This window comes from Schistocerca gregaria, chromosome 3 (genome assembly GCF_023897955.1).
Source record: "Schistocerca gregaria isolate iqSchGreg1 chromosome 3, iqSchGreg1.2, whole genome shotgun sequence".
NCBI lineage: Eukaryota > Metazoa > Arthropoda > Insecta > Orthoptera > Acrididae > Schistocerca > Schistocerca gregaria.
This window is the reverse complement of record NC_064922.1, coordinates 664,467,728-664,486,713: the sequence shown is the minus strand read 5'-3', so window position 1 is coordinate 664,486,713 and position 18,986 is coordinate 664,467,728. Positions and strand designations below refer to the sequence as shown.

The 18,986-nt window shown below is 40.2% G+C and overlaps 1 protein-coding gene across 3 annotated transcripts in view; it reads left to right on the top strand.

Annotated features, from left to right (window-relative positions):
* The window catches only part of LOC126356325 (calmodulin-binding transcription activator 1), a 1,852,577-nt gene that overhangs the window by 1,592,189 nt on the left and 241,402 nt on the right, over positions 1–18,986 (top strand). For all 3 annotated transcript variants that reach the window (XM_050007298.1, XM_050007299.1, XM_050007300.1), the window contains exons 14-16: positions 3,190–3,316; positions 3,430–3,665; positions 7,988–8,160. In XM_050007298.1, coding sequence (XP_049863255.1) covers positions 3,190–3,316; positions 3,430–3,665; positions 7,988–8,160 — 536 coding nt within the window. The remainder of the gene's footprint in view (positions 1–3,189; positions 3,317–3,429; positions 3,666–7,987; positions 8,161–18,986) is intronic.

Below are 18,986 nucleotides of genomic sequence, written 5' to 3'. Positions count from 1 at the left end.
CATTTAGATGAGAACATCTACATTTATACTCTGCAAGCTACCCAACGGTGTGTGGCGGAGGGCACTTTACGTGCCACTGTCATTACCTCCCTTTCCTGATCCAGTCGCGTATTGTTCGCAGGAAGAACGACTGTCTGAAAGCTTCCGTGCGTGCTCTAGTCTCTCTAATTTTACATTTGTGATCTCCTCGGGAGGTATAAGTAGGGGGAAGCAATATATTCGATACCTCATCCAGAAACGCACCCTCTTGAAACCTGGCGAGCAAACTACACCACGATGCAGAACGCCTGTCTTGCAGAGTCTGCCACTTGAGTTTGTTAAACATCTCCGTAATGCTATCACGGTTACCAGATAACCCTGTGACAAAACGTGCTGCTCTTCTTTGGACCTTTCCTATCTCCTCCGTCTACCCGATCTGGTACGGATCCTACATTGATGAGCAGTACTCAAGTACAGGTCGAACGAGTGTTTTGTAAGCCACCTCCTTTGTTGATGGACTACATTTTCGAAGGACTCTCCCAATGGATCTCAACCTGGTACCCGGCTTACCAACAATTAATTTTATATGATCATTCCACTTCAAATCGTTCCGTATGCAGACTCCCAGATATTTTACAGAAGTAACTGCTACCAGTGTTTGTTCCGCTATCATATAATCATACAATAAAGGATCCTTCTTTCTATGTATTCACAATACATTACATTTGTCTATGTTAAGGGTCAGTTGCCACTCCCTGCACCAAGTGCCTATCCGCTGCAGATCCTCCTGCATTTCGCTACAATTTTCTAATGCTGCAACTTCTCTGTATAATACAGCATCATCCGCGAAAAGCCGCATCGAACTTCTGACACTATCTACTAGGTCATTTATATACATTGTGAAAAGCAATGGTCCCATAACACTCCCCTGTGGCACGCCAGAGGTTACTTTAACGTCTGTAGACGTCTCTCCATTGATAACAACTTGCTGTGTTCTGTTTGCTAAAAACTCTTCAATCCAGCCACACAGCTGGTCTGATATTCCGTAGGCTCTTACTTTGTTTATCAGGCGACAGTGCGGAACTGTATCGAACGCCTTCCGGAAGTCTAGGAAAATAGCATCTACCTGGGAGCCTGTATCTAATATTTTCTGGGTCTCATGAACAAATAAAGCGAGTTGGGTCTCACACGATCGCTGTTTCCGGAATCCACGTTGATTCCTACAGAGTAGATTCTGGGTTTCCAAAAACGGCATGATATGCCAGCAAAAAACATGTTCTAAAATTCTACAACAGATTGACGTCAGAGATATAGGTATATAGTTTTGTGTATCTGCTCGACGGCCCTTCTTACAGACTGGGACTACCTGTGCTCTTTTCCAATCATTTGGAACCTTTCGTTCCTCTAGAGACTTGCGGTACACAGCTGTTAGAAGGGGGGAAAGTTCTTTCGCATACTCTGTGTAGAATCGAATTGGTATCCCGTCAGGTCAAGTGGACTTTCCTCTGTTGAGTGATTCCAGTTGCTTTTCTATTTCTTGGACACTTATTTCGATGTCAGCCATTTTTTAATTTGTGCGAGGATTTAGAGAAGGAACTGCAGTGCGGTCTTCCTCTGTGAAACAACTTTGGAAAAAGGTGTTTAGTATTTCAGCTTTACACGTGTCATCCTCTGTTTCAATGCCATCATCATCCCAAAGTGTCTGGATATGCTGTTTCGAGCCACTTACTGATTTCACGTAAGACCAGAACCTCCTATGATTTTCTGTCAAGTCGGCACATAGAATTTTACTTTCGAATTCACTGAACCCTTCACGCATAGCCCTCCTTACACTACTTTGACATCGTTTAGCTTCTGTTTGTCTGAGAGGTTCTGGCTGCGTTTAAACTTGGAGTGAAGCTCTCTTTGCTTTTGCAGTAGTTTCCTAACTTTGTTGTTGTACCACGGTGGGTTTTTCCCATCCCTCACCGTTTTACTCGGCACGTACCTGTCTAAAACGCATTTTACAATTGCCTTGAACTTTTCCCATAAACACTCAACATTGTCAGTGTCGGAACACAAATTTTCGTTTTGATCTGTTAGGTAGTCTGAAATCTGCCTTCTATTACTCTTACTAAACAGATAAACCTTCCTACCTTTTTTATATTCCTACTAACTTACATTTTCAGGGATGCTGCAGCGGCCTTATGATCACTGATTCCCTGTTCTGCACATACAGAGTCAAAAAGTTCGAGTCTGTTTGTCATCAGTAGGTGCAAGATGTTATCTCCACGAGTCAGTTCTCTGTTTAATTGCTCGAGGTAATTTTCGGATAGTGCACTCAGTCTAATGTCACTCGATGCTCTGTTCCTACCACTCATCCTAAACATCTGATTGTCCCAGTCTATATCTGGTAAATTGAAATCTCCACCTAAGACTATAACATGCTGAGAAAATTTATGTGAAATGTATTCCAAATTTTCTCTCAGTTGTTCTGCCACTAATACTGCTGAGTTGGGAGGTCGGTAAAAGGAGCCAATTATTAACCTAGCTCGGTTGTTGAGTGTAACCTCCACCCATAAAAATTCACAACACCATGTGTTGTGTGAAATCTTTTCCCTGTTGTTGCTGAAATATTCCATGTTTTATCTTATTCACAAAGTCATTTGGTTTTCCACATGGGTACTCTCGCACTGTTAACTTCACTTTCACAATCCGTAGTCGAAAGAGCTTGAAAGTAATTTTTGTTCACTGCATTTATGTTTCTTTCGCAGTTTTCTGTATCTTGTATTATCTGTTTGCGTCTTTTGTACTTCATTTCCATCCAATTCTCCGACATATTCGTACTTTCATGGTGCAAGTTTTTCATGTTCCCTAACATTTTTTTCTTCTTTAAGTTTCTTGATATCCGTCTTCAAGGAACTGATAATAAATTGTAAACTAGACACCCGTTTGCTGAGCTTTGTAATTTCATCCTTACAACTGTCACAATTTTTCTTTTTCACGGCAAAATTCACACTTTTTCTCGGAGATGCACAATGAATTTTTACACTAGCCGCCATCTTCACTCAAGTAGGGACTGTGAAAGCAAGATAAGACTAATTGTGATACACAGAGAGGCATTTAAGCAGCCATGCTTTCCATAATCCGTATTTGAATGGACCTGGAAGAAACCCTAACATGTGGTATAATGGGAGGTATCCTATACTAAAGAAAACATTTTTTCCACAGGGAGGTGTGAAGGTGCTTGTAACCGGTCCTTGGTACTCAACTACATCACCATATACTGTGCTATTTGACACATTCCCTGTGCCTACCACTCTGGTACAGAGTGGAGTACTGCGGTGTTATTGCCCTGGTGAGAAGCTAAATTTAGTATTAAAACTGTAATTGCATTTAAAAATAGTACTCTTTGTCTCTGATGCATAATGGTGTGTTCAATTGAACATCGTTGCTATTTCTGTGTTGCAGCACATGAGGTAGGATTAGTTACTTTGCAAGTAGCCTGTGATGGTTTTGTCATCTCAAATTCTGTGATGTTTGAATACAAAGAGCCAGTAAGTGGTACCAGCCAAATGGCATGTGAAGAGCGCGAATCTCGTGACAAGAATGGCAATGACAACCTTCTACGTTTCACCCTTCTGCAGCGCTTAGAGGCAATGGATGGTCGTCTGCAAATCAAACAGGAGCCTGAGGGTTCTGATGTGGTATGTGTAATATATTGACGTATTTTTACATTTGGTTCTGTTGTTTCTACTCATTTTCTTCTGCTACTGCTATTGCTGTTACTGCTTCCATTGTGTATCTCCAACACCACTGTAAAATATTACAGACTATGATCTGCAGTTGTATACAAAATCATAAAATTACTGTGAATTTTAATTAATGTTTATATTAAAAACAAAGATTCCAAGACTTACCAAGCGGGAAAGTGCTGGTAGACAGGCACAATAAAATAACATACAAACACACACACAAAATTTCTAGCTTTCACAACCATAGGTTGCTTCTTCAGGAAACAGGGAAGGAGAGGGAAAGACGAAAGGATGTGGGTTTTAACGGAGAGGGTAAGGAGTCATTCCAATCTCGGGAGCGGAAAGCCTTACCTTAGGGGGAAAAAAGGATAGGCATATACTAGCGCTTGCGCGCACACACACACAAACACACAAACACACACACACACACACACACACACACACACACACACACACACACATCCATCCATATTTAGAAAGACACAAGCAGACATATTTAAAGGCAAAGAGTTTGGGCAGAGATGTCAGTCAAGGCAGAAGTGCAGAGGCAAAGATGATGTTGAATGACAGGTGAGGTATGAGTGGAGGCAACTTGAAATTAGCGGAGATTGAGGCCTGGTGGATAACGAGAAGAGAGGATATATTGAAGGGCAAGTTCCCATCTCCGGAGTTTGGATAGGTTGGTGTTGGTGGGAAGTATCCAGATAACCCGGACGGTGTAACACTGTGCCAAGATGTGCTGGCCGTGTACCAAGGCATGTTTAGCCACAGGGTGATCCTCATTACCAACAAACACTGTCTGCCTGTGTCCATTCATGCGAATGGACAGTTTGTTGCTGGTCATTCCCACATAGAAAGCGTCACAGTGTAGGCAGGTCAGTTGGTAAATCACGTGGGTGCTTTCACACGTGGCTCTGCCTTTGATCGTGTACACCTTCCGGGTTACAGGACTGCAGTAGGTGGTGGTGGGAGGGTGCATAGGACAGGTTTTACACCAGGGGCGGTTACAAGGGTAGGAGCCAGAGGGTAGGGAAGGTGGTTTGGGGATTTCATAGGGATGAACCAAGAGGTTACGAAGGTTAGGTGGACGGCGGAAAGACACTCTTGGTGGAGTGGGGAGGATTTCATGAAGGATGGATCTCATTTCGGGGCAGGATTTTAGGAAGTCGTATTCTTGCTGGAGAGCCACATTCAGAGTCTGATCCAGTCCCGGGAAGTATCCTGTCATAAGTGGGGCACTTTTGGGGTTCTTCTGTGAGAGGTTCTGGGTTTGAGGGGATGAGGAAGTGGCTCTGGTTATTTGCTTCTGTACCAGGTTGGGAGGGTAGTTGCAGGATTCGAAAGCTGTTTTCAGGTTGTTGGTGTAATGGTCCAGGGATTCAGGACTGGAGCAGATTCGTTTGCCACGAAGGCCTAGGCTGTAGGGAAGGGACCGTTTGATATGGAATGGGTGGCAGATGTCATAATGGAGGAGGTACTGTTGCTTGTTGGTGGCTTTGATGTGGACGGATGTGTGAAGCTGGCCATTGGACAGATGGAGGTCAACGTCAAGGAAAGTGGCATGGGATTTGGAGTAGGACCAGGTGAATCTGATGGAACCAAAGGAGTTGAGGTTGGAGAGGAAATTCAGGAGTTGTTCTTCACTGTGAGTCCAGATCATGAACATGTTATCAATAAATCTGTACCAAACTTAGGGGTTGGCAGGCTTGGGTAACCAAGAAGGCTTCCTCTAAGCAACCCATAAATAGGTTGCATTACGAGGGGCCCATCCTGGTACCCATGGCTGTTCCCTTTAATTGTTGGTATGTCTGGCCTTCAAAAGTGAAGAAGTTGTGGGTCAGGATGAAGCTGGCTAAGGTGATAAGGAAAGAGGTTTTAGGTAGGGTGGCAGGTGATCGGCATGAAAGGAAGTGCTCCATTGCAGCGAGGCCCTGGATGTGCGGGATATTTGTGTATAGGGAAGTGGCATCAATGGTTACAAGGATGGTTTCTGGGGGTAACAGACTGGGTAAGGATTCCAGGCGTTCGAGAAAGTGGTTGGTGTCTTTGATGAAGGATGGGAGACTGCATGTAATAGGTTGAAGGTGCTGATCTACGTAGGCAGAGATACGTTCTGTGGGGGCTTGGTAACCAGCTACAACAGGGCAGCCGGAATGTTTGAGTTTGTGAATTTTAGGAAGTAGGTAGAAGGTAGGAGTGCGAGGTGTCGGTGGGATCAGGAGTTTGATGGAGTTAGGTGAAAGGTTTTGTAGGGGGCCTAAGGTTCTGAGGATTCATTGAAGCTCCGCCTGGACATCAGGAATGGGATTACCTTGGCAAACTTTGTATGTAGAGTTGTCTGAAAGCTGACGCAGTCCCTCAGCCACATACTCTCGACGATCAAGTTCCACGGTCGTGGAACCCTTGTCAACCGGAAGCATGATGATGGATCGGTCAGCTTTCAAATCACGGATAGCCTGGGCTTCGTCTGTGGTGATGTTGGGAGTAGGATTAAGGTTTTTCAAGAACGATTGAGAGGCAAGGCTGGAATTGAGAAATTCCTGGAAGGTTTGGAGAGGGTGATTTTGAGGAAGAGGAGGTGGGTCCCGCTGTGATGGAGGACGGAACTGTTCCAGGCAGGGTTCAATTTGGATAGTGTCTTGGGGAGTTGGATCATTAGGAGTGGGATCAGGATTATTTTTCTTCGTGGCAAAGTGATATTTCGAGCAGAGACTACGAGTGTAGGACAGTAAACTTTGACAAGGGCAGTTTGGTTGTCCTGTAACCCGGAAGGTGTACACGATCAAAGGCAGAGCCACGTGTGAAAGCACCCATGTGATTTACCAACTGACCTGCCTACACTGTGACGCTTTCTATGTGGGAATGACCAGCAACAAACTGTCGATTCGCATGAATGGACACAGGCAGACAGTGTTTGTTGGTAATGAGGATCAGCCTGTGGCTAAACATGCCTTGGTACACGGCCAGCACATCTTGGCATAGTGTTACACCGTCTGGGTTATCTGGATACTTCCCACCAACACCAACCTATCCAAACTCTGGAGATGGGAACTTGCCCTTCAATATATCCTCTCTTCTCGTTATCCACCAGGCCTCAATCTCCGCTAATTTCAAGTTGCCTCCACTCATACCTCACCTGTCATTCAACATCATCTTTGCCTCTGCACTTCCGCCTCGACTGACATCTCTGCCCAAACTCTTTGCCTTTAAATATGTCTGCTTGTGTCTGTATATGTATGGATGGATGTGTGTGTGTGTGGGGGGGGGGGGGGGGGGGCACGAGCGCGCGCGAGTATATACCTATCTTTTTTCCCCCTACGGTAAGTCTTTCCGCTCCCGGGATTGGAATGACTCCTTACCCTCTCCCTTAAAACCCACATCCTTTCGTCTTTCCCTCTCCTTCCCTGTTTCCTGAAGAAGCAACCTTTGGTTGCGAAAGCTAGAAATTTTGTGTGTGTTTGTATGTTATTTGATTGTGCCTGTCTACCGGCCCTTTCCCACTTGGTAAGTCTTGGAATCTTTGTTTTTAATATATTTTTCCCATGTGGAAGTTTCTTTCTATTTTATTTACATCATTAATTAATGTTTAGTGCTATTTGTTCAGTTGATGTACAGTACACAGAGGAAAAAAGTATGGGAGTAATTTGATCCTTTGTTGCTTCATTGGAAAAATAACTGGAAGATAATGTTATATAGTGATGTTGCTGTGACGTAATTCAAATGAACAGCAGTTGGTAGTTCTTATTATTTTATGACCTGAGGGTAAATTCAGTGAATACTATGTGTTTTACTGATTTTTTTGTGTGTAGCTGGAATCTAATTGTTTGTTAGAGTATTCTATACAATTACAGTTGAGGGTAGTGAGGGATAAATCTGCAAGAATGTGACAAAAACTTTTACACAAGCATGGTATAAGCACTTCTTTTTTGGTCATATATTTGATTATAATACCCAGATTTCCAGCTAGAATTTGAGGTGGAATCTAAAGTTCATCATGTTTATGATGTTCTCCACATCCATTGTGTTTGATATAAAATTGTGATTGCAGATATTAATTAGAACATGAATAAGAATGTGTTATTTAAATTGTACACTTTGATTGTCAGATTGACCAAATCTTAGCACTTTTGGTAATGGAAAATGGCACATTTATTGGGCTTCGTTCACCCAGGATTTATTGTAGCACAAGATAAAAGCAAGCTTTAGTTTTCCCTCAAAAATCAGTGTTTGGAGTTCCCGACAAATATTTATATTGATAATGTTTCTGAACTCAGGTTGAAGGCTCATCAATGTTAAGCCAAAGCAATTTTGAAGATCGTCTGGTAAACTATTGTCAAGAAATGACTTCAAAGGCTTGGCAGTGTGGAGAGGAAGTGAGCCCCTCTTGGTTCTGCAGTCATCGAGGCATGACACTTTTACATCTGGCAGCATCCCTTGGTTATTCTAGGTTAGTAAAAAATAAAATAAATATTAACTGTGGTAATTTAAATGATTTTAATTATTAAAATTTAGTGTTGGAAGAAATCTAAAGACAAAACAAAATTCTCTCCCACTTCATTTCGTGCTTTATATTTACTTCTGCCTTTAGTTATTTGTAGAGCAATTGTTACATGCCTATGGCAAATTCATGTGTGGAATGATTGGTGATCTAGGTAAACTTCTGTACAGTCCACACATTTTGTCTCTATGTGTCATTTCTCTAGGTATCAGTTAGCAGAAATGGTAAGATTGTGCAAATGATGTATCTGCATCAGCAGCTACCAGTCTCTCCAGCCTTTCAAAATTTCAACACATTGCTGACCTTTCTATTTCTAATTTTTGATTTTTTTTAATGAAAACTGGTATTGTGTTATGATACCTACATACTTATCCATTACTTCATAAAACAATTTCATATTTGTTTATGTATTACCTTAATGTATTCATTACCTCTGTATGTTACCATATTTATTTATCTCCAGCTTCTTCATTCTAATAACTTCTTGAACAATTCCATTTCTCTCGCTCATACTGCTCAACCTGCTGCACTCTTAATGAAACATTCTGTGCTTAGGCCTTCTGAACATTTCACATATAAACTAATGTTTTGGAGTGCTTTGTTCATCTGACGCCACTTAGAATATTCCCATCTGTGACACAATATTCTCCCTGCCCTACAGTTGCCTGTGACTTCCTCTTCATAATGACTTATAGAAGCTATGATTTTATCAGTTATTCCAATTTACTATACCACCCTTACACCTTTGACAATTGAGGTGGACTGTATGCTACAATTACTTTCAAGCACATTATGGCCACAAATCTCAAATGTTAGAGTACCAATAATAATAAAAAATGTAGCTAAATTTAAACTTGTTAAAACATTCCTGGGTATTATGCCATGGTCAAATGAATTTCATATTGAAACCCAACAAGTCATCCCATCCATGGAGGGCATCTTCAGAGGCATTTGTAGCTTTTTTGACAGTCTGATGTACACCCTGGCTTGCTACTGACTGAGGTAAGTTCTGTTTTCACAAGCTCCCACACAGGGACGTGACGTCATCTGTGTAGAATACTTGATTGCAACTGGCTGTTTTTTGATAGCTGTTGTGAGCTATTGATGTCACCCCATAGAGGAAGACTGGATCATATCTTCTTCGGCATCTTAATGCAGATACTGTTTAGCTTCACACCATCCTCTTTCCACTTAAAATTCTTAAGGTTGTAGTATCCACTTGTAGCTGCCAATCCCTTACTCTTACCAAATCAAATCCAGAGATTAGATTAGATTAGATTAGTACTTGTTCCATAGATCATGAATTCGACACTTTGTAATGATGTGGAAGGTGTCAGGTTAAGAAAAGGTGTCTGTACAAGATATTACATTACACAACAAATTACATGACACTTTTTTGTGGAGGTTGGGGAAATTATCCACTTACTATATCCAAAAATTCATCTAATGAGTAGGAGGAGTTGCCATTAATTAATTATTTTAATTTCCTTTTAAATGCTATATGGCTATCTGTCAGACTTTTGATGCTATTAGGTAAGAGACCAAAGACTGTTTTGGCAGCATAATTTACTCCCTTCTGAGTGAAAGTTAGATTTAACTGTGAGTAGTGAAGATCATCATTTCTCCTAGTGTTGTAGCCATGTACACTGCTATTAATTTTGAATTTCTTCGGATTGTTAATAACAAATTTCATATTGTTGTTGTTGTGGTCTTCAGTCCTGAGACTGGTTTGATGCAGCTCTCCATGCTACTCTATCCTGTGCAAGCTTCCTCATCTCCTAGTACCTACTGTAACCTACATCCTTCTGAATCTGCGTAGTGTATTCATCTCTTGGTCTCCCACTACGATTTTTACCCTCCACGCTGCCCTACAATGCTAAATTTGTGATCCCTTGATGCGTCAGAACATGTCCTACCAACTGGTCCCTTCTTCTCATCAAGTTGTGCCACAAACTCCTCTTCTCCCCAATTCTATTCAATACCTCCTCATTAGTTACGTGATATACCCATCTAATCTTTAGCATTAAGTGAATATATATATATATATATATTGCGAGGCTAGAGTGAAGATCTCTATCTCTTTAAATAAGTGTCTGCAGGATGATTTTGGATGAGCTCCAGCAGTTATTTGCACTTTTGTGCAATGAACGCTCTTTTACTCAATGGTGAGTTAACCCAGAATATGATGCCATACAAAAGCAGAGAATGAAAATAGGTGTGGTAAGCTAATTTACTGAGATGTATATCGCCAAAATTTGCAATGACTCTAATAGCACAAGTAGCTGAACTCAAATGTTTCAGCAGATCTTCAGTGCGTTTTTCCAGTTACCCCAGAATATGATGCCATACGAAAGCAATTCATACACCTAGAAATTTTGAATATTCTACCTTAGCTACCGATTTCTGATCGAAGTCTATATTTATTAGTGGTGTCATTCCATTTACTGTGTGGAACTGTATGTACTGTTTTTTGTCAAAGTTTAATGATAGCCTATTTGCAGAGAACCACTTAATGATTTTCTGAAAACCATCGTTTACAATTTCACCAGTTAATTCTTGTCTGTTAGGTGTGATAGCTGTACTTGTATCATCAGCAAAAAGTACCAGCTTTTCATCTTCGTGAATATAGAATGGGTCGTCATTAATATATATTAAGAACAGCAGAGGACCCAAGAACCATGCAGCACCCTTTTCTTGATTGTTCCCCAGTTTGAGAAATCGCCAGTTTTTTGCATATTATGTAAACTGCTTATTTCAACTTTCTGCACTCATCCAGTTAGGTATGATTTAAAACATTTGAGCGCTGTCCCATTCATACCACAGTACTTGAGATTATCTAGAAGTATTATCTGTCTCGCGTGTGTAAAACCCTTTGAGAGATCACAAAGAATCCCAACGGGTGACTTCCGGTTACTCAGAGCATTTAATATTTCATTAGTGAACGTATATATAGCATTTTCCGTTGAAAAACCTTTCTGGAAACCAAACTGACATTTTGTTAAACCTTTATTTTTACAAAGGTGTGAAGCTACTCTACAATACATTACTTTTTCCAGAGTTTTGGATAAGGCAGTCAGAAGAGAGATTAGACGGTAGTTATTGACATCAGGCGTATCCCCTTTTTTATGCAGTGGCTTAACAATGGCATACTTCAGTCTGTCTGGGAAAATATCCTGCTTCAGAGAGCTATTACATATGTGGCTAAAAATCCCAGTCATCTCTTGGGAACAAGCTTTTATTATCCTGCTGGAAATGCCATCAATTCCATGTGAGCTTTTATTCTTGAGAGAGTTTATCATCTTTCTAATTTCAGAAGGAGAGTTGGGTGGAATTTCAATTTTATCAAATGGTGCGGGTAAGGCCTCTTCCATTAACTGCCTTGCTTCTTCTAATGAACATTTAGATCCTATTTTCTCTACAACATTTAAAAAATGATTATTCAAAATGTTTATGACTTCCAGCTTGTTGTTTGTCAAGTTTCCGTTCACTTGGATGGTAATGCTGTCAACCTGTACTCTTGGTTGCCCTGTCTCCCTTGTAATAATATTCCAAATTGTGTTGATTTTGTTATCAGAGGTATTAATCTGACATGATGCACATGCTTCTGGACTTTTTAATAACCTTTCTTAATATAGCACAGTAGTTTTTATAATATTTGGCCATTTCTAGGTCATTACTCTTTCTTGTTGTTAGATACAGTTCCCTTTTGTGGTTACAAGATATTTTATTCCTGTAGTAAGCCAAGGTTTTTTGCATGCTTTCTTATAATTAGATTTAACTACTTTCTTGGGGAAACAGTTTTCAAATTCTCTTACAAGAGTGTCAGGAAATAAGTTATATTTTAAATTAGCATCAGGTTCCTTGTACACCTCATCCCAGTCTAACTGCCGAAGATTTTCTCTGAAATTTTTAATTGTTGAGTCATTGCTTGAATGCACAACTTTGGAGGGTAGTTTTGAATTACTGAATGTCATACACTGTAACTAGCTGAGCATCATGATCAGAAAGGCCATTCTCAACAGAACAAGAATTCATGTTTTTAAACTTATCGTGGTCTGTAAAAGTGTTATCTATCAATGTGCTGCTGTCCTTTACTACCTGAATAGGAAAATGTATTACAGATGTCAAACTGAAAGAACCGAGCAAGACTTCCAGGTCATTCTTCCTGTTACTCTCTTTCAGTGAATCAACATTGAAGTCCCCACAAATAATAATTTGCTTTCCCCTATCTGACAGATAGCACAACAAGGCATCCAAATTTTCCAGGAATAAATGAAAGTTTCCTGAAGGGAACCTATATACTGTTACAATTATGAAAGAGCCCTCCTTCAGTTTAAGCTGACAGGCACATGCTTCTATATGTTGCTCTAGACAAAACTTTTTTGTATCTAAGCTTTTTACACAGCGATAACTTTTCACATATATGGCAACTCATCCTCTTACCTTATTCTCTCTACTCATATGTGCAGCTAGTTTATAACCACTAGTATTTACCTTTTCCATATCAGACACATGTGATGCTCAGACAGGCATAGAATATCTAGTACATTATCAGATTTAATGTCATCTAAACAAACCAGGAGCTCATCTACTTTGTCATTCAATCCCAGAATATTTTGGTGAAAAAGGTAACATTATTTTTTACTTTTGTGAGAATCTACTTTTTCCTTAATCCAACAATATTTTGGTTAAATATGGTAACATTATTATTGACTTTCCTGTTGTGAGAATCTTGTGAGTTTTGGACCTCTTTAGCACCTGCCTGCCTGAACTTCTCATTGGACACTGATATTAGTCTAAAAAAGAGGTACATCCATGAGTACTAGTGTCCCCACTTATGGATTTCACTAACAACCCTTCCAGTTTACCCTTCCCTTTCCTATTGAGGTGTAGGCCATGCCTGGTTGCAAAGCATGTTCTGCAACACCTGAGCTGTCTGTTTCTCCCCTTTTATAGTTGCCCTTGTGTTGATTGATTGATTGATTTTTATTGCCCAAAAACAAAACATTTACAAGGATGTAAAGCTTGTATAAGCAATGTCAATAAATGTACAAACAACAATGACAATAAATACACAAATAATTAATCTATGTTAGAAATTATGCTCACAGAAATCTTCCATTGTAGAAAAACAATTTTGAATTAATAAAGTTCTTACAAATATCTTAACTTTTTTCAGCTCCAGACTCTTAACTGACTCTGGCACTTTATTAAATAGCTTTACAGATGTGTGTTTGAAGCTGTTTATTGTTTTGGTATATGAGCAGTAGTCTTTTCTTACATAATTACAGTGTCGTGTGTTATAACTATGTACATCAGAATTCAGATCAAAACTAGACAAGTTCTTTTTAATGTAAAAGAGAGATTGAAATATGTGTATATGTGGCAAAGTCATAATACTAAGATTAATAAATAATTATCTACAGTGAGTTCTAGGTGGTACTTTACATATCAGTCTGACAGCTATTTTCTGGGCTGTAAATAAGCATTTTGAGTAGCAATTATTTCCCCACAAGATTGTCCCATACTTCAAATGAGAGTGAATATAACGATAATAGACAGAAAGCAAAATTTTCTCATCTACTGTTGCTTGTAATTTTCTGTGCATAAATATTCCTTTAGAAATTTTTGGCACCTGCCAGCCTGCGAGCATAAATTATTTTGCAAAACAATCCCAAGAAACTTTACAGGAACTGTCTCTAAGGTGATTCTATTGTTATAAAAAATGTTTGATTCCTGTTTTTTATTTATGTTCATAGACAGGCTATTGGCATCGCACCAGTCAGAAAGTATATCTATCTCGAGTGAGGTAGAGTTACTTATGTTATTGTTCATTTGTAGTATCATCTATTGCATTGCTAGGTATGTCATTCATACACTCCTGGAAATGGAAAAAAGAACACATTGACACCGGTGTGTGAGACCCCCCATACTTGCTCCGGACACTGCGAGAGGGCTGTACAAGCAATGATCACACGCACGGCACAGCGGACACACCAGGAACCGCGGTGTTGGCCGTCGAATGGCGCTAGCTGCGCAGCATTTGTGCACCGCCGCCGTCAGTGTCAGCCAGTTTGCCGGGGCATACAGAGCTCCATCGCAGTCTTTAACACTGGTAGCATGCCGCGACAGCGTGGATGTGAACCGTATGTGCAGTTGACGGACTTTGAGCGAGGGCGTATAGTGGGCATGCGGGAGGCCGGGTGGATGTACCTCCGAATTGCTCAACACGTGGGGCTTGAGGTCTCCACAGTACATCGATGTTGTCGCCAGTGGTCGGCGGAAGGTGCACGTGCCCGTCGACCTGGGACCGGACCGTAGCGACGCACGGATGCCAGCCAAGACCGTAGGATCCTACGCAGTGCCATAGGGGACCGCACCGCCACTTCCCAGCAAATTAGGGACACTGTTGCTCCTGGGGTATCGGCGAGGACCATTCGCAACCGTCTCCATGAAGCTGGGCTACGGTCCCGCACACCGTTAGGCCGTCTTCCGCTCACGCCCCAACATCGTGCAGCCCGCCTCCAGTGGTGTCGCGACAGGCGTGAATGGAGGGACGAATGGAGACGTGTCGTCTTCAGCGATGAGAGTCGCTTCTGCCTTGGTGCCAATGATGGTCGCATGTGTGTTTGGCGCCGTGCAGGTGAGCGCCACAATCAGGACTGCAAACGACCGAGGCACACAGGGCCAACACCCGGCATCATGGTGTGGGGAGCGATCACCTACACTGGCCATACACCTCTGGTGATTGTCGAGGGGACCCTGAATAGTGCACGGTACATCCAAACCGTCATCGAACCCATCGTTCTACCATTCCTAGACCGGCAAGGGAACATGCTGTTCCAACAGGACAATGCACGTCCGCATGTATCCCGTGCCACCCAACGTGCTCTAGAAGGTGTAAGTCAACTACCCTGGCCAGCAAGATCTCCGGATCTGTCCCACATTGAGCATGTTTGGGACTGGATGAAGCGTCGTCTCACGCGGTCTGCACGTCCAGAACGAACGCTGGTCCAACTGAGGCGCCAGGTGGAAATGGCATGGGAAGCCGTTCCACAGGACTACATCCAGCATCTCTACGATCGTCTCCATGGGAGAATAGCAGCCTGCATTGCTGCGAAAGGTGGATATACACTGTGCTAGTGCCGACATTGTGCATGCTCTGTTGCCTGTGTCTATGTGCCTGTGGTTCCGTCAGTGTGATCATGAGATGTATCTGACCCCAGGAATGTGTCAATAAAGTTTCCCCTTCCTGGGACAATGAATTCACGGTGTTCTTATTTCAATTTCCAGGAGTGTAATATGAACAAGAGAGCGCCTAAGATTGACCCTTGAGGAACCCCTTGGTTAACGGGTAATAAACTAGAATATTGGTTATTGAAGTAAACAGTTTGAGATCTATTAGATAAGTATGACTGAATAATTTTAATAGCGGAAACTGAGAAACCTACAGTTTTTAATTTCAGCAGCAGAGTGTTGTGGCACACTGTGTCAAACGCTTTTGATAAATCAAAAAACTTTGTACTTACAATAAATTTTTCTTCTTTTGCTTCAAGACAGTTACATATGTAGCTCATAATAGCATCACATGTTGATAGATTTTTTTCCTAAACCCAAACTGGCTATTTGAAAGTAATTGATGAGAATCTAGAAAATTGATTATTTGAATACTCATTAGTTTCTCAATGACCTTGGTTGAAAGTGGTACAAGAGAAACTGGCTTATAATTGCTAGGAAAATTATTGTCACCTTTTTTGTGGACTGGGATTACTTTAGCTACTTTTAATTTTTCAGGGAAGCAACTTTCATCAAAGCAGTAGTTTATGATGTGACAGAGCGCCTCTGCTATATTATGACTGCTAAGTTTCAATATTTTAGAGCTGATATTGTAAATATCCAGTGAATCACTTTTACTAAGAGAAAGAATGTCAGAGTGTACATCTTCGACACAAATGTGTTCAAAATAAAACACATTTTGGTTTTTATAGGCAACATCCAAATAGTAGCTAGGTTCATGTTTACTATCAGGTATCTTACTAACTACACTATCTACACTGTTTACAAAGTAATTATTAAAACTATCAGCACTAATTTTGGATCTAGATACAAATTCTTTGCTACCCAATGCTAGACTTTCATTAATGATTTTCCACATTTCGTTTGGTTTATTAATAGATTGTGCTACCAATTTGCAATTATATTGTAATTTAGCTTTCTTAATACCCATTCTGTACTGATATTTGCATTTTTTTTATATCTTACTTTGTCATGCAGACAAGATGAATTCTTTGCTAGGTAGTAGAAATTGTTGCGTTGATCCTTAAGTTTTCGTAGTTCATGAGTGTACCACTTATTTTTATTGATAGTCGATACACTGTTCATTTTAACACATTTGTTCTTTAGTGGCAGGCCAATGTTAACTGCCCACATGAATAATTCAAGAAGGTTGTTGAACTGGTTTTCTGCTCCAGTGTTACCATACACACACAACCAATTAATTTCTCTGAGAAATTTTAGAAAAACAGATATATTACAGTCACTAATTGTATGTTGTGTCTTATAAATCACAGAAGGCTTCATGACATTATATATCATTGCGTCCATGTTTACATGAATAATAATACCATGATGATCAGAAAGAAGAGTGTCAATCATATTTGTATCATATTTTTGAAGAATGAAAAGTTGTAACAATATTGTCTGTACAAGTACCCATGTTTACACTACCAGGTCTGGTGATTACATTCTTCAGCATAAAATTCATCCCATAGCTTTTAACTAAGCTATTTATTTCCAAGTTGTCAGAAGCACTGGAGTTGAAATTAATATTAAAATCAGCCATTAGAATTACATTAACTTTCATTAAAAAGAATGTGTTTAATGAGATGTCCAACATTTCAAAAAAATCTTTCTTATTTTCCAATATTGGGTTTCTGTAAATACAGATAAAGGCTGTTCCATAACTCACAATGTAACAGGCAGATATTTCAAAAGTTTCCTCCACAGATAAATTTGTTACACTAGGTAGTGGCTCAAAAACAAGGTGGTTCTTAATTAAAATGCCAAAGCCACCTCGTTTCTTATCTTTAGGGAAAAAGTAAGAGACTACTTTAAAATCTGGAATGCCTGTCAAGTTGATACCATCAGGGTTCATCCAATGATCAGCTACACCAAGGACTTCTATTTGCTTTTCCTCGATCAGAACATGCAATATATCTGTTTTATCTAATAAGCCTGTATGTTAAGAAACATAATCTTAGCAGTATAGTTAGGTATAATGTTATCAGATTTGGAGATACTGCCTGCTGAACTATTTATTTGCTTTTTTTAGTATGGGTTGGGCCCTGGTCAACAGGAAGTGACCAAGCCTGGTCTGGGCTAGGCTTGGTCAGTGATTCACGTTTCCTTGGTACTTTAAACCTACTTTCATTTTACTATATTGAATTGATATAGAACTACTCTCACTTAATTTAGTGCCAAAGTCTAATACTACTTTTTTGGAAAATTCATTTGTAGACTCAGAGAAAGCTTTTGACAATGTTAACTGGAATACTCTCTTTCAAATTCTAGAGGTGGCAGGGGTAAAATACATGGAGCGAAAGGCTATTTACAATTTTTACAGAAACCAGATGGCAGTTATAAGATTCGAGGGGCATGAAAGGGAAGCAGTGGTTGGGAAGGGAGTGAGACAGGGTTGTAGCCTCTCCTCGATATTATTCAATCTGTATATTGAGCAAGCAGTAAAGGAAACAAAAGAAAGATTCGGAGTAGGTATTAAAATCCACGGTGAAGAAATAAAAACTTTGAGGTTCGCCGATGACATTGTAATTGTGTCAGAGACAGCAAAGGACTTGGAAGAGCAGTTGAACAGAATGGACAGTGTTTTGAAAGGAGGATATAAGATGAACATCAACAAAAGCAAAACGAGGATAATGGAATGTAGTCGAATTAAGTCGGGTGATGTTGAGGGTATTAGATTAGGAAATGATATGTTGAGGGTATTAGATTAGGAAATGAGAGGCTTAAAGTAGTAAAGGAGTTTTGCTATTTGGATAGAAAAATAACTGATGACGGTCGAAGTAGGGAGGATATAAAATGTAGACTGGCAATGGGAAGGAAAGAATTTCTGAAGAAGAGAAATTTGTTAACATCGAGTACAGATTTAATTGTCAGGTAGTCATTTCTGAAAGTATTTGTATGGAGTGTAGCCATGTATGGAAGTGAAACATGGAAGAGAAATAGTTTGGACAAGAAGAGAATAGAAGCTTTCGAAATGTGATGCTACAGAAAAATGCTGAATATTAGATAGCTAGATCACATAACTAATGAGGAAGTATTAAATAGAATTTGGGAGAAGAGGAGTTTGTGGCACAACTTTACAAGAAGAAGGGACTGGTTGGTAGGACATGTTCTGAGGCATCAGGGGATCACAAATTTAGCATTGGAGGGCAGCATGGAGGGTAAAAATCATAGAGGGAGAGCAAGAGATGAATACACTAAGCAGATTCAGAAGGATGTAGGTTGCAGTAAGTACTGGGAGATGAAGAAGCTTGCATAGGATAGAGTAGCATGGAGAGCTTCATCAAACCAGTCTCTGGACTGAAGACAACATCAACAACAACAACAACAACCGTTTTCTTACACTTTCTGCCAGGATTATGAGAAGTCGTATTTATTGCCACTTTTGTGCCTACTTCCTGTTCATTTTTTAGTTTGCACTCGACCCATTTGTGATTTAAATAATATATTTCTTCAATTAGAAATTTAATAATTTC